The sequence below is a fragment of the Ciona intestinalis genome, unplaced genomic scaffold (genome assembly GCF_000224145.3).
Source record: "Ciona intestinalis unplaced genomic scaffold, KH HT001147.1, whole genome shotgun sequence".
Classification (NCBI taxonomy): domain Eukaryota; kingdom Metazoa; phylum Chordata; class Ascidiacea; order Phlebobranchia; family Cionidae; genus Ciona; species Ciona intestinalis.
In genome coordinates, this window is record NW_004191468.1 from 12,730 (window position 1) to 27,701 (window position 14,972).

General features: G+C 32.9%; 1 protein-coding gene across 50 annotated transcripts in view; it reads right to left on the reverse strand.

Moving 5' to 3' along the window:
* Window positions 1–14,972, reverse strand: part of LOC108950895 — a 32,555-nt gene that overhangs the window by 9,734 nt on the left and 7,849 nt on the right. For 15 of the 50 annotated variants that reach the window (XM_026840178.1, XM_026840181.1, XM_026840177.1 and 12 more), the window contains 56 exons: window positions 14,310–14,463; window positions 14,168–14,250; window positions 13,956–14,109; window positions 13,096–13,178; window positions 12,876–13,029; window positions 12,739–12,821; window positions 12,483–12,636; window positions 12,339–12,421; window positions 12,120–12,273; window positions 11,982–12,064; window positions 11,722–11,875; window positions 11,578–11,660; window positions 11,360–11,513; window positions 11,224–11,306; window positions 11,014–11,167; window positions 10,854–10,936; window positions 10,635–10,788; window positions 10,497–10,579; window positions 10,232–10,385; window positions 10,088–10,170; window positions 9,870–10,023; window positions 9,728–9,810; window positions 9,518–9,671; window positions 9,362–9,444; window positions 8,144–8,297; window positions 8,006–8,088; window positions 7,744–7,897; window positions 7,600–7,682; window positions 7,385–7,538; window positions 7,247–7,329; window positions 6,985–7,138; window positions 6,841–6,923; window positions 6,622–6,775; window positions 6,480–6,562; window positions 6,270–6,423; window positions 6,111–6,193; window positions 5,896–6,049; window positions 5,758–5,840; window positions 3,927–4,080; window positions 3,642–3,724; window positions 3,399–3,552; window positions 3,255–3,337; window positions 2,982–3,135; window positions 2,828–2,910; window positions 2,610–2,763; window positions 2,452–2,534; window positions 2,172–2,325; window positions 2,004–2,086; window positions 1,791–1,944; window positions 1,651–1,733; window positions 1,112–1,265; window positions 956–1,038; window positions 710–863; window positions 571–653; window positions 342–495; window positions 184–266 (listed from right to left, as the gene is read on the reverse strand). In XM_026840178.1, coding sequence (XP_026695979.1) covers window positions 184–266; window positions 342–495; window positions 571–653; window positions 710–863; window positions 956–1,038; window positions 1,112–1,265; window positions 1,651–1,733; window positions 1,791–1,944; window positions 2,004–2,086; window positions 2,172–2,325; window positions 2,452–2,534; window positions 2,610–2,763; window positions 2,828–2,910; window positions 2,982–3,135; window positions 3,255–3,337; window positions 3,399–3,552; window positions 3,642–3,724; window positions 3,927–4,080; window positions 5,758–5,840; window positions 5,896–6,049; window positions 6,111–6,193; window positions 6,270–6,423; window positions 6,480–6,562; window positions 6,622–6,775; window positions 6,841–6,923; window positions 6,985–7,138; window positions 7,247–7,329; window positions 7,385–7,538; window positions 7,600–7,682; window positions 7,744–7,897; window positions 8,006–8,088; window positions 8,144–8,297; window positions 9,362–9,444; window positions 9,518–9,671; window positions 9,728–9,810; window positions 9,870–10,023; window positions 10,088–10,170; window positions 10,232–10,385; window positions 10,497–10,579; window positions 10,635–10,788; window positions 10,854–10,936; window positions 11,014–11,167; window positions 11,224–11,306; window positions 11,360–11,513; window positions 11,578–11,660; window positions 11,722–11,875; window positions 11,982–12,064; window positions 12,120–12,273; window positions 12,339–12,421; window positions 12,483–12,636; window positions 12,739–12,821; window positions 12,876–13,029; window positions 13,096–13,178; window positions 13,956–14,109; window positions 14,168–14,250; window positions 14,310–14,463 — 6,636 coding nt within the window. Of the gene's footprint in view, window positions 1–183; window positions 267–341; window positions 496–570; window positions 654–709; window positions 864–955; window positions 1,039–1,111; window positions 1,266–1,650; window positions 1,734–1,790; window positions 1,945–2,003; window positions 2,087–2,171; window positions 2,326–2,451; window positions 2,535–2,609; window positions 2,764–2,827; window positions 2,911–2,981; window positions 3,136–3,254; window positions 3,338–3,398; window positions 3,553–3,641; window positions 3,725–3,926; window positions 4,081–5,757; window positions 5,841–5,895; window positions 6,050–6,110; window positions 6,194–6,269; window positions 6,424–6,479; window positions 6,563–6,621; window positions 6,776–6,840; window positions 6,924–6,984; window positions 7,139–7,246; window positions 7,330–7,384; window positions 7,539–7,599; window positions 7,683–7,743; window positions 7,898–8,005; window positions 8,089–8,143; window positions 8,298–9,361; window positions 9,445–9,517; window positions 9,672–9,727; window positions 9,811–9,869; window positions 10,024–10,087; window positions 10,171–10,231; window positions 10,386–10,496; window positions 10,580–10,634; window positions 10,789–10,853; window positions 10,937–11,013; window positions 11,168–11,223; window positions 11,307–11,359; window positions 11,514–11,577; window positions 11,661–11,721; window positions 11,876–11,981; window positions 12,065–12,119; window positions 12,274–12,338; window positions 12,422–12,482; window positions 12,637–12,738; window positions 12,822–12,875; window positions 13,030–13,095; window positions 13,179–13,955; window positions 14,110–14,167; window positions 14,251–14,309; window positions 14,464–14,527; window positions 14,611–14,671; window positions 14,826–14,972 lie in introns of all 50 variants that reach the window. The other 35 variants (XM_026840206.1, XM_026840201.1, XM_026840188.1 and 32 more) reach the window with 28 other exon arrangements.

Genomic DNA, 14,972 nt, shown 5'->3' on the forward strand with positions numbered 1-14,972 from the left:
AACTGTAAGGTTGTTGGGATATCTATAACCTATAATCTGGCAACCCACTTCTTCCCATATCGTGATAAGACAATTGATAGAGTGACGTCCATGATATGAATAACAATTCTCAGGATAAACTGAAAGGTAATACAATAGTAGGACAACATCCACAAATAGCAACGGTGGTAATAATGTACAAACCAATTCCATAACATTCCAATCCTTTATTTTTGTCACCACCATGAGCTTCAACTTGAACTAATTCGAAAGTATCCAAAACCTTACTAAAGTTGGAGTTAACAATTTAAAATATAACAGTTTAATTACATTAAAATACAGATAACTGCAAACAAACTTACTCTACAGTGAGCAAATCCAAAAAATCTCTTTCAGCTGTGTTTAGTTCAACAGGAGCTTTTGTTCCTTCACCTAAACAACCTTTCCATTCCCACATAGTGGAAAGGCATTCCACAGTATATAGTCCATAATATGAGTCACAGTTTTCAGGAAATACTGGAAAAAATAGAGCAAATATTGCCAAACTGACCAAAAACATTCTTGACATAGACTAAACATTCAGTAACTTACCCAAGCCATAACAATTTAACTGATGATCATCATTTCCGCCATCTGCTGCTAATTTTACACTTTCCATGTTTTCTCTTACAGCTCTAAAAAAATAAATTATTTATTGGATGCTTTTAATAAATTTGAAAATTCAACCTACGTCAAATTAATAGATTTCAAAACATCTGCATCAGCAGTTGTTAGATTGCCAGGATATCTGTAACCTTTGACTTTGCAATCCACTTCTTCCCATATCGTAATAAGACAATTAATAGAGTGGGGTCCGTGATATGAAGTGCAATTCTCAGGATAAACTGAAGTAAGAAATTAAGGTAAAAGACAATTTAAAAAAAAATTAAAAAATCTATATATTCTCAAGCATTAAAATTATTAAAAAAGTACAAACCAATTCCGTAACATTCCAATCCTCTATCTTTGTCACCACCATGAGCTTCAACTTGAACTAATTCGAAATTATCCAAAACCTCACTAAAGTTGAAAGTTTAACTTTGCTACTGCACGAATGGCAAAAACATAAATATTTACTTTTATAAGGACTTACTGTATATTAAGCAAATCCAAAGCTTCTTTTTCAGCATGATCTAGTTTATCTGGAGCTTTAGTTCCTTCACTTAAACAACCTTTTGATTTCCAGATAGTTGTAAGACATTCCACAATGTGTGGTCCATGATATGTGTCACAATCATCAGGAAAAACTAAAAAGAGATAATATTACTTTGTAAAATACAAATATGTTGGCAGTACCAAACCTTTAAGGTATGTTTATAAAACTGATCATACAGTGATTCATACCTTTATATTGACCCTAACAATACAACATGTTCGGTAAGAAAAAGGCATAATACATGTTTACATAATTCTTTGTAATAAACCACCTAAAACACTTACAATAAAACAAAGCTAAATTTGAAATGCAGTTAATAAAAGATTACTTAAAATATCAAACACTCTTTGATTAACATTTTTCAAAGACAATTTTTAAAATATTTGCCAAAACAACAAGTTATGATACCCAAGTTGTGAAACAATACACATATTCACATAACTTATTTTGCTCAAATATAAAATAAACAATCATACCTATTCCATAACAATTTAACTGATGATCATCATTTCCATCATCAGCTGCTGATTTCACACTTTCGATGTTATCTCTTATTGCTCTGTGTACCATTGGAATTGTAAAATAAGAAACAATTATTTGAAGAAATATCACTCACGATAAATTTAAGGTTTTTAAAGCATCCGCATTAGAAACGGTGAGATTATTGGGATATCTGTAGCCTTTGACCTTGCAATCCACTTCTTCCCAGATTGTGATGAGACATTCAATGGAGTGAGGTCCGTGATATGAAGTGCAATTATCAGGATATACTATAAGAAAACATTCACACAACAACTTAATCCAATCCAACCAACCACAGAATACAAACCAATTCCATAACATTCCAATCCACTATCTTTATCACCACCATGAGCTTCAACTTGAACTGATTCAAAGTTATCCAAAACCTCTCTACAAAATTAACTTTTAATATTGTGTTGATAAAATTATTAATAGAATAACAATCAATTTTCACATCACAAGGAAAAAAACTTACTTTAAATCAAGCAAGTCAAACACGTCTTTTTCAGCAACTGATAGTTTAACTGGAGCTTTTGTTCCTTCACTTAAACAACCTTTTGATTTCCAGATGGTGGTTAGGCATTCTATACTATATGGTCCATAGTATGTATCACAATTTTCAGGAAATACTAAAAGAAGCAAATTGATTAATTAATCATAAACTTCATATTATTTATGATTCGAATACATATTTCATATACTTTATTATATATGAATTTATTATCATTATATACCTAACTAATAATCTATTTTACCTATTCCATAACAATTCAATTGATGATCATCATTTCCTTCATCAGCTGCTGACTTTATACTTTCCATGTTTTCCTTTACAGCTCTGAGATACATAAAAAAAAAATTAATAAATAAAAAATTCTCAAATATATTACTCATTAAAATAACTACAACTAACCTCAAATTAAAACTTTTCCATTCATCAGCTTCAGCAGTTGAAAAGTTTCCAGGATATCTATAACCTTCGACCTTGCAATCCACTTCTTCCCAAATTGTTACAAGACATTCAATAGAATGAGGTCCGTGATATGAATCACAATTTTCGGGATAAACTAAAATAAAATGCAGTATTGTGGGATTTCTTGAATAATCAACACAAATCCAAGAAATACAAACCAAGTCCATAACATTCCAATCCTTTATCTTTGTCACCACCATCAGCTTCAATTCGAACAGTTTCAAAATTATCTAAAACCTCACTGTGGTTGAAACAACAAATTTAAAAGGATAATCATACTTCAGAATATTTTCCAAAAAAATATACACTTACTCCACATTGAGCAAATTGATGATGTCTTTTTCAATTGTTATTAATTTAACTGGAGCTTTTGTTCCTTCACCTAAACAACCTTTCCATTTCCAGATAGTGGTAAGACATTCCACACTGTGTGGTCCGTAATATGTGCTACAATTTTCAGGAAATGCTAAATAAAAAAACACATTGTAATACTTACCAATAAAACAAAATAAATAAATTTATTATACAAAAACAAAGAGAAGAAAAAACAGGTCAAATACATTTCTGTATTTTGCACACACATACCTAACCCATAGCAATTTATTTGATGATTATTGTTTCCACCATCAGCTGCTGATTTTACACTTTCCATGTTTTCTGAGACATTTCTGCGTAAGACAATTTAAAAAGTTAAACAAATAAATAAACATTATCCACAAATTAACTTACGTCAAGTTCATGGACTTCAAAGCATCCGCATCAGCAGTTGTTAAATTGCCAGGATAATGAAGACCTTTAACCTTGCAATCCACTGTTTCCCAGATTGTGATGAGACAATCGATAGAATGAGGTCCGTGATATGAAGTGCAATTATCAGGATAAACTAAAATGAAATACAAAATTGATTAGATCAACTACAAAAATTATTTACCTTTGATTTTCTATAAAAAAAAACAACAAAATTTTAATTACCAACTCCATAACATTCCAATCCTTTATCTTTGTTACCACCATCGGCATGCATTCGAATTGTTTCAAAATTAATAAAAATCTCACTGCGATTAAAATATTAGTTATAGAAAGTGCAATGTATTGGGTAAGCGGTATACGTTCACATTCACACAATAGAGCATTACACAAAAAAGAGAGGGGTAAAGCTACAACTAAGTACACATTGAGGCAAAATATAGATATCATGGCCAAGTGATTCTATATTACACAAGTTTTTAGAAATATAAACAAGCAATGTTTACATACTCTACGGTAAGCAAATCTAAAGCTTCTGTCTCATTTTTTTCCAATTTAACTGGAGCTTTTGTCCCTTCAGTTAAACAACCTTTTGATTCCCAGATAGTAGTAAGACATTCCACACTGTGTGGTCCTTCATACGAGTCACAATGTTCAGGAAATACTAAAAAACAAATTATTTTTTATACATAAATGTTATGCACCGTTGGTAGGTATGCAGGGTATGCAATCTAACATGAGTTACAGTACTTCTTTGCATGGTAAAAAGATAAACAAACCTGTAATAAATATAAAGAGCAACAAACATTTAACTTTAAGACATTTCTTGTTTCATAAATACAATTTACATTTACCATGGAGTTAATGACCAAATATTATCTATATATTGTTCTGGTTGACAAGCTGACCCATTTATATTGTGTGAAACAGGAAGCATACAACCACTACAGTTGACCGCATGCTTTATCCAGTTATATCAGGGACGGGCAACTTACGGCCCGCGGGCCAAATCCGTGTGACGAGAAAATAGGATAAAAAGGTGTCCCATCTTCCCCCACCCTACTATATTCTATATTAACTACGCCTTTCTGCCGAAAAGCGGTTTATATTTGCGCCAGGTATAATGACCTTTTATTTAGGTTTTAAAGTTGTTATAATCGGCAGATATTTGTTATTTGGCAATAATCTTGATTGGGACAAGCAAACCGTTTTTATTTCCTGTGCATACAAGCTGAACGCACTTCGTCCGTGTGACGTCAGAAACGCATGGCGGCAATACTGTATGATCGTCAGACGCGATAAAGTTTGAGATCTTGGAAGTGAGGCTGGCGATTAACGCATTTTTAGTTGGAAGTGTGTTGCAACGGATGGGAATTTCTATAAATTATTTTAAATGTAATAAAACTGAAAACATGTTTTGAATAAATTATTTTCCCTATGAGATGCTATGCTATCCTTGCTGTCAGTAAGTTTTTAAATCGAGGCATTACTTTACGGGTGTACGAAGTATTTTTTGCAAATTATCTGTACTTTAATGCACATACGTGAAAGTAAGGCAAATATCCAACCTATTTTCAAGCACTTGCAGGTTAAATATTCAAGGGGACAACTGCTGTTATGACTTAAATAATCAACGTGTAAATTGGTATTATGTCGTAATCAATTGCCAGGTCAAACAATCGCTATTATGATGCAATGAATCCACGTGTGAATCCCTACTATGTCGTAAAAAACATTCTGTTTGGCTGGGGAAAACATCGTAAATATACAGCAGTGTTACTTCTGAGACATTGAGGTTCAAGACGTGTTTATTTTACGACGCGTCTGCTTTATTCTTGCATATTACTCAGCGTGCTCCTACCCGGTTTTTTTCGCGATCTGCGATTAATGTATTGATTCATGAATCCGGCCCGCCATTTATGTTATTTTCCCATATCAGGCCCACCGACTGGAGAAGTTGCCCGCCCCTGAGTTATATATTGAGTGCAGTGAACATCTTTTTAAGAAATCGCAGTTTTAAGGTATGTTTTTACTCTTATACAAATTACTTATGTTGTTTATATATATTTTTTTAATATGGCATGCAGAGTACATTAAAGTAGTCATGTTCACTGCTGCAGTCTATATACGGTTAAATATGAATCAACAATAAAGATCTTCTTTTTTTAACACAGAATTAAAACTAGCTGAGTCATTCTTATAATCGAGGCTAGATATACCAAAAGGACTGAGAATTAAACAATAATTTTAAAACAGAACAACTTCCAAGCGACACCTAGTGAGAGCAACACACCTTAACAACTCAAGCTGCAGCTTATTAATCTAATTGCTTCAAACTAACCTAAGCCATAACAATTTAACTGATGATCATCACTTCCATCATCTGCTGCTGATTTCACACCTTCTATGTTATCTCTTATTGCTCTGTGTATGAACATATTTTATTAACTGTTTAAGATTATTTTAAAATAAAGCATACGTCAAATTTGAGTTTTTCATGGATTCACAATCAGGAATTGTGAGGTTGTTGGGAAATCTATAACCTTTGTGCTCACAACCAACATCGTCCCAGATTGCGATGAGACAATCAATGGAGTGAGGTCCGTGATATGAATTACAATTCTCAGGATAAACTGAAATTAAATGCAGTTTTGTAAAAAGTCAATACACAACACAAATCCAAGAAATACAAACCAATTCCATAACATTCCAATCCTTTATCTTTGTCACCACCATGAGCTTCAACTTGAACTAATTCAAAATTCTTCAAAACCCCACTAAAGTTAAGGTTAACAATTTAGGAAAATAAAAGGTTAATTACATCAAATTACAGATAACTGCAAACAAACTTACTCTACAGTGAGCAAATCCACAGCTTCTTTATCAGCATGATCTAATTTAACTGGGGCTCTGGTTCCTTCATTTAAACAACCTTTCCATTCCCAGATGGTTGTAAGACATTGAACACTGTGTGGTCCGTAATATGTGTCACAGTTGTCGGGAAATACTGGAACAATTAATATTATATATTGCCCAAACACAAAGTTGTTTGCTAAAATTTACCTAAGCCATAACAATTCAATTGATGATCATCACTTCCATCATCAGCTGAAGATTTTACCCTTTCCATGTTATTTCTTGCACCTCTATAGAAAAATATTATATAAATTTTAAACAGGAAATTCACCCTAAATACTCAACTCACGTCAAATTCGAAGATGTCAATGTATCAACATCTGCCACTGTGAGGTTACCAGGATATCTATAACCTTCGACCTTGCAATCCACTTCTTCCCAGATTGTTACAAGACATTCAATAGAATGAGGTCCGTGATATGAATCACAATTCTCGGGATAAACTAAAATTAAATGCAGTTTTGTAAAAATCTGTCAACTAAACAACACAAATCCAAGAAATACAAACCAATTCCATAACATTCCAATCCTTTATCTTTGTCACCACCATGAGCCTGCATTCGAATTGTTTCAAAGGTAATAAAAATCTCACTGTGATTAAAACATTACTTATAGAAGCTGTAAGAAATATAAACAAGCAATGTTTACATACTCCACATTAAGCAAATCCAGGGCTTCTGTTTCATTTTTTACCAATTTAACTGGGGCTTTGGTTCCTTCAGTTAAACAACCTTTTGATTTCCAAATAGTGGTAAAGCATTCCACACTGTGTGGTCCTTCATACGAGTCACAATTGTCAGGAAATACTAAAAAAATAAACACAAATTGATTTTATACATAAATGTTACAAATCGCACAGAAGTAATTTAAACAAAAGTTGTATTTACTAAAACAGCAACAGACATTTTACTCACCTAAGCCATAACAATTCAATTGATGATCATCATTTCCATCATCAGCTGCTGATTTCACACCTTCCATGTTATCTCTTATTGCTCTGTGTATGAACATATTTTATTAAATGTTCAAGATTACGCTAAAATTAAACTCACGTCAAATTTGAGTTTTTCATGGATTCACAATCAGGAATTGTGAGGTTGTTGGGAAATCTATAACCATTGTGCTCACAACCCACATCGTCCCAGATTGCGATGAGACAATCCATGGAGTGAGGTCCGTGATATGAATTACAAGTCTCAGGATAAACTAAACAAAAGGCAGTAGTAAGAATTCTTCAAAAAACAAAACAAATCCAAGAAATACAAACCAACTCCATAACATTCTAATCCTTTATCTTTGTTACCACCATCAGCCTGCATTCGAATTGTTTCAAAAGTAATAAAAATCTCACTGTGATTAAAACATTACTTATAGAAGCTGTAAGGAATATAAACAAGCAATGTTTACATACTCCACATTAAGCAAATCCAAGGCTTCTGTTTCATTTTTTACTAGTTTAACTGGAGCTTTTGTTCCATCAGTTAAACAACCTTTTGATTTCCAGATAGTGGTAAGGCATTCCACACTGTGTGGTCCGTTATACGAGTCACAATTTTCGGGAAATACTAAAAAAATAAACACAAATTGATTTTACACATAAATGTTACAAATCGCACAGAAGTTATTTAAACAAAATTTGTTCCTAATATAACAGCAACAGACATTTTATTCACCTAAGCCATAACAATTCAATTGGTGATCATCATTTCCATCATCAGCTGCTGATTTCACACCTTCTATGTTATCTCTTATTGCTCTGTGTATGAACATATTTAATAAAATGTTCAATATTATTTCAAAATTAAACTCACGTCAAATTTGAATTTTTCATGGATTCACAATCAGGAATTGTGAGGTTGTTGGGAAATCTATAACCTTTGTGCTCACAACCCACATCGTCCCAGATTGCGATGAGACAATCCATAGAGTGAGGTCCGTAGTATGAATTACAATTCACAGGATAAACTAAAATGGAACACTGTCACAAACTCATGCACCCATGCGAAAAAAGGTGTTATTTCCAATACATATGTTTGGTGCGTTTGAGTTTCTAGATCGTTCTTTCGGCGTATCTAAAACAACAATCCCGTATCACGGAAGTTGTGGAAAGTAACTGTCTAAACTCATGTTCTGCAACTAGACACTGCAGTTATCGCACTGTTTCATTTATCTGTATGTGTTTTCAGTTGTGTAATTGTTGTTTACGTAGGCATAGTTTAGACCTAAGTAAAGAAGATATACAAGAGAGAAATAAACTGAGTTACATGAGGTTGGGTTTAAGCAAAGTAAGCACATTGGTTAGCTATGATGATTAACCGGCCACCATTTAGAGATTTTTAATAGTAAATTCCAACTAAACTTCTTCCATCACTCTTTAAAATGTGACGAACATAATGATTTGAAAAATTGAAATAATTCAAGGTTCGATTAAAAAGTCAAAATTAAAAATCGTTTTAACAGTTGCTCTGACAATTTTTTTTAACTCTTGTCTAAACAACAATACATCATTGTAAAGCGTTTGGTAAAACATCATTAAAACTAGCCAATTATGACTGTAAAAATAAGAGCAAACATTCAATTAGTTACAAAAATGGTAAGTTTGAAAAAACAAAAGCTTGAAACGCTATTGTGATTGAAATAATCGCTTTGTCAGATCTTATTAGGTCGCAAACAAACCTAATTTTAATTCATTCGTATTATAACAGAAACAACCTTCCTGTAAATCTGTACTATGTCGTAACAGGTGATATGTTTGTCTGTGGAGAATCTAAGAAATAGTTAAGATAGACTACTACTCAGTTAGATTAAAAATATTACAGCAAAAATAAAAATGGTCGGTAAGGTTTATGTAGCTGATTGCCGCGAAGACCCATACGTAAAACTAAGTTATTGCCCTTTTGTACTCTGTAGGATAACTTGTGTTGTGTAAAAGTTACAATATTGGATTTATGCTGTTACATTTTTGTGGTATGTTTCAAATATATAAATTTGTACCTTATAACAAAAATACAAAACAAACAAATACAAACCAATTCCATAACATTCCAAGCCCCTTTCTTTGTCACCACCATCGGCTTCTATTTGAACTAATTCAAAATTGTCCAAAACCTCTCTGTGGTGAAAACAAAAATGATTAAAGTAATAAACGATAATACGATGCTTCTAATTTTTACATAAATACTTACTTTACATTGAGCAAATCCAACACTTCTTTTTCAGCATGATCTAATTTAACTGGAGCTTTTGTTCCTTCACTTAAACAACCTTTTGATATCCAGATAGTTGTAAGGCATTCAACACTGTGTGGCCCATAGTATGTATCACAATTTTCAGGAAATACTGGAACAAATAAAATAATATTTAGACAAAGCACAAGGTTGTTTGCTAAAACTTACCTAAGCCATAACAATTCAATTGATGATCATCACTTCCATCATCAGCTGAAGATTTTACCCTTTCCATGTTATTCCTTGCACCTCTATAGAAAAATAGTATATAAATTTTAAACACGAAATTCACCCTAAATACTCAACTCACGTCAAATTTGAAGATGTCAATGTATCAACATCTGCCACTGTGAGGTTGCCAGGATATCTATAACCTTCGACCTTGCAATCCACTTCTTCCCAGATTGTTACAAGACATTCAATGGAATGAGGTCCGTGATATGAATCACAATTCTCAGGATAAACTAAAATAAAATGCAGTATTGTGAGAATTCTTCAATAAACAACACAAATTCAAGAAATACAAACCAACTCCATAACATTCCAATCCTTTATCTTTGTTACCACCATCAGCTTGCATTCGAATTGTTTCAAAGGTAATAAAAATCTCACTGTGATTAAAACATTACTTATAAAAGCTGTAGGAAATATAAACAAGCAATGTTCACATACTCCACATTAAGCAAATCCAGGGCCTCTGTTTCATTTTTTACCAATTTAACTGGAGCTTTTGTTCCTTCAGTTAAACAACCTTTTGATTTCCAAATAGTGGTAAGGCATTCCACACTGTGTGGTCCGTCATACGAGTCACAATTGTCAGGAAATACTAAAAATATAAACACAAACTGTTTGTTTCACCCATAAATGTTACAAATCGCACAGAAGTAATTTGATCACAATTTGTTTCTAATAAAACAGCAACGATCCTTTTATTTACCTAAGCCATAACAATTCAATTGATGATCATCATTTCCATCATCAGCTGCTGATTTCACACCTTCCATGTTATCTCTTATTGCTCTGTGTATGAACATATTTTATAAAATGTTCAAAATTATTCCAAAATTAAACATACGTCAAATTTGAGTTTTTCATGGATTCACAATCAGGAATTGTGAGGTTGTTGGGAAATCTATAACCTTTGTGCTCACAACCCACATCGTCCCAGATTGCGATGAGACAATCAATAGAGTGGGGTCCATGATATGAATCACAATTCTCAGGATAAACTGAAAGAAAACATAATGATTTGGAATATTAAACTAAACAAAATATGAATAAAACAAATACAAACCAATTCCATAACATTCCAATCCTTTATCTTTGTCACCACCATCAGCTTTCATTTGAACTAATTGGATATTGTACAAAACCTCTCTGTGGTGAAATCAAACAAAAATTATTACATATATAAACGTTAATACAATGTTTCAAATTGTTCCGTAAATACTTACTTTACACTGAGCAAATCCAACACTTCTTTTTCAGCATGATCTAGTTTAACTGGAGCTTTTGTTCCTTCACTTAAACAACCTTTTGATATCCAGATAGTTGTAAGGCATTCAACACTGTGTGGCCCATAGTATGTATCACAATTTTCAGGAAATACTGGAACAATCAAAATTATATTTAGACAAAACACATGAATATTTGCTAAAACTTACCTAAGCCATAACAGTTCAATTGATGATCATCACTTCCATCATCTGCTGAAGATTTTACACCTTCCATGTTTTCTCTTGCAGCTCTAAATAAATCTTGTATTTTGAATATCAAATTTTCCTTAAATATTCAACTTACGTCAAATTTAAAGATTTCAATGCATCAGCATCTTCAACTGTGAGGTTGCCAGGATATCTATAACCTTCAACCTTGCAATCCACTTCTTCCCAGATTGTTACAAGACATTCAATAGAATGAGGTCCGTGATATGAATTGCAATTCTCAGGATAAACTAAAATAAAATGCAGTATGGTGAGAATTTTTTAATAAACAACACAAATCTAAGAAATACAAACCAACTCCATAACATTCCAATCCTTTATCTTTGTTACCACCATCAGCATGCATTCGAATTGTTTCAAAGTTAACAAAAATCTCACTGTGATTAAAACAGTACTTATAGAAGCTGTAAGGAATATAAACAAGCAATGTTTACATACTCCACATTAAGCAAATCCAAGGCTTCTGTTTCATTTTTTACTAATTTAATTGGAGCTTTTGTTCCTTCAGCTAAACAACCTTTCCATTCCCAGATAGTGGTAAAGCATTCCACACTGTGTGGTCCTTCATACGAGTCACAATTGTCAGGAAATACTAAAAAAACAATAGAGTTGTTTTTAGACATAAATGTTACAAATCGCACAGGAGTAATCTAAACAAGATTTGTATTTACTAAAACAGCAACAGACAATTTACTCACCAATTCCGTAACAATTCAATTGATGATCATCATTTCCATCATCAGCTGCTGATTTCACACCTTCCATGTTATCTCTTATTGCTCTGTGTATGAACATACTTTATTAAATGTTCAAGATTATTACAAAGTTAAACTCACGTCAAATTTGAGTTTTTCATTGATTCACAATCAGGTTTTGTGAGGTTGTTGGGAAATCTATACCCTTTGTGCTCACAACCCACATCGTCCCAGATTGCGATGAGACAATCAATAGAGTGGGGTCCGTGATATGAATCACAATTCTCAGGATAAACTGAAATAAAATGCAGCGATGGTAAGAATAAGTCAATAAACAAAACAAATCTAAAAAATACAAACCAACTCCATAACATTCCAATCCTTTATCTTTGTTACCACCATCAGCATGCATTCGAATTGTCTCAAAAGTAATAAAAATCTCACTGTGATTAAAACATTACTTATAGAAGCTGTAAGAAATATAAACAAGCAATGTTTACATACTCAACATTAAGCAAATCCAGGGCCTCTGTTTCATTTTTTACCAATTTAACTGGAGCTTTTGTTCCTTCAGCTAAACAACCTTTTGATTCCCAGATAGTGGTAAAGCATTCGACACTGTGTGGTCCGTTATACGAGTCACAATTGTCAGGAAATACTTTTAAAAAATGTTGATTTTAGACATGAATGTTACAAATCTAACAGGAGTAATTTAAACAAGATTTGTAACTAATTAAACAGCAACAGACAATTTATTCACCAATTCCGTAACAATTCAATTGATGATCATCATTTCCATCATCACCTGCTGATTTTACATCTTCCATGTTTTTTATTATTGCTCTGTGTATGAACATATTTTATTAAATGTTCAGGATTATTTTAAATTAAACTCACGTCAAATTTGAGTTTTTCATTGATTCACAATCAGGAACTGTGAGGTTGTTGGGAAATCTATACCCCTTGTGCTCACAACCCACATCGTCCCAGATTGCGATGAGACAATCCATGGAGTGAGGTCCGTGATACGAATAACAATTCTCAGGATAAACTGTAAGAAAACACAATGGTAAGGAATATTAATCTAAAAAAAAAAAAAAACTAAACAAACACAAACCAATTCCATAACATTCCAAGCCCCTATCCTTGTCACCACCATCAGCTTCCAGTTGAACTAATTCCAAATTGTCCAAAACGTCTCTGTGGTGAAATCAAACAAAAATTATTACACATATGAACGAAAATTAGGGCTGTGAATTATCCCTTTTTTTCGTTTAACCGTTAACCGTTTAGTTTTAACCGGCTAATCGGTTAACAGATACAAGTGTAATCCTAATAAAAGCGTCTTGTTTATCGCTTTTCTTTGGCGAATTTAAAGGCAACTTCACAATGTACGTATGGCCTATGGTTGCAATACACGGCAAGTTGTTCTTAACGTCAAAGTAACGCTTTCTCATTCGTATTTAAACCTGTTTTAAAGCACTTGCCAACTAAATTATCAACGTGTGAATTGCAATTATGACACAAATAATCAATTGCCAGGTCAAACAATCACTATTATGATGCAATTAATTCACAAGTGAATGCCTACTATTTCGTAATAAACATGCTGCTTGGCTGAGGAAAACATTTAAGTTGTCTATTACGCCAATATAATGTTGCAAAACTAGTTACCCTGCGGTATTAACAATCAAGATTGACCACGTAATCGCCGTTGTGAAGGGCACGATCAAAGCAACAGCGTCCCTGTGCACTCTGTCTTATTGCGAAGAACCAAACAACGAACGCGAACAAGTGTATTTCAAGTAAATAAAACAGATATTGATATACGTATATGCCCTAAGACGTCATAGTTCGGTTAACGACTTAAACTTTCCGTTAGCGGTTAACCGAATAGGTTTCCTTAACCGGTTAACTTTTAACTTTTCTACAGCCCTAATGATAAACAATGTTTCAAATTGTTCCATAAATACTTACTTTACATTGAGCAAATCCAACACTTCTTTTTCAGCATGATCTAATTTAACTGGAGCTTTTGTTCCTTCACTTAAACAACCTTTTGATATCCAGATAGTTGTAAGGCATTCCACACTGTGTGGCCCATAATATGTGTCACAATTCTCAGGAAATACTGGAACAATTAAAATAATATTTAGACAAAAAACAAAAGGTTGTTTGCTAAAACTTACTTAAGCCATAACAATTCAATTGATGATCATCACTTCCATCATCTGCTGAAAATTTTACACCTTCCATGTTTTCCCTTACAGCTCTATAGAAAAATTATATATATACTTTCAATATAAAATTCTCTTTAATTACTTAACTCACGTCAAATTCAAAGATGTCAATGCATCAACATCTTCAACTGTGAGGTTGCCAGGATATCTATAACCTTCAACCTTGCAATCCACTTCTTCCCAGATTGTTACAAGACATTCAACAGAATGAGATCCGTGATATGAATCACAATTCTCGGGATAAACTAAAGTAAAATGCAGTATTGTAAGAATTCTCCAATAAACAACACAAATCCAAGAAATACAAACCAACTCCATAACATTCCAATCCTTTATCTTTGTTACCACCATCAGCATGCATTCGAATTGTTTCAAAGGTAATAAAAATCTCACTGTGAATAAAACATTACTTATAGAAGCTGTAAGAAATATAAACAAGCAATGATTACATACTCCACATTAAGCAAATCCAGGGCTTCTGTTTCATTTTTTACCAATTTAACTGGAGCTTTTGTTCCTTCAGTTAAACAACCTTTCGATTTCCAAATAGTGGTAAAGCATTCCACACTGTGTGGTCCTTCATATGAGTCACAATTGTCAGGAAATACTAAAAAGCAGCACAAATTGTGTTTTCACCCATAAATTATACAAATCGCCAAATAAAAGGAATTAACATAAATATTTTATTTACTTAGACAGCAACAGACACTTACTCACCTAAGCCATAACAATTTAACTGATGATCATCATTTCC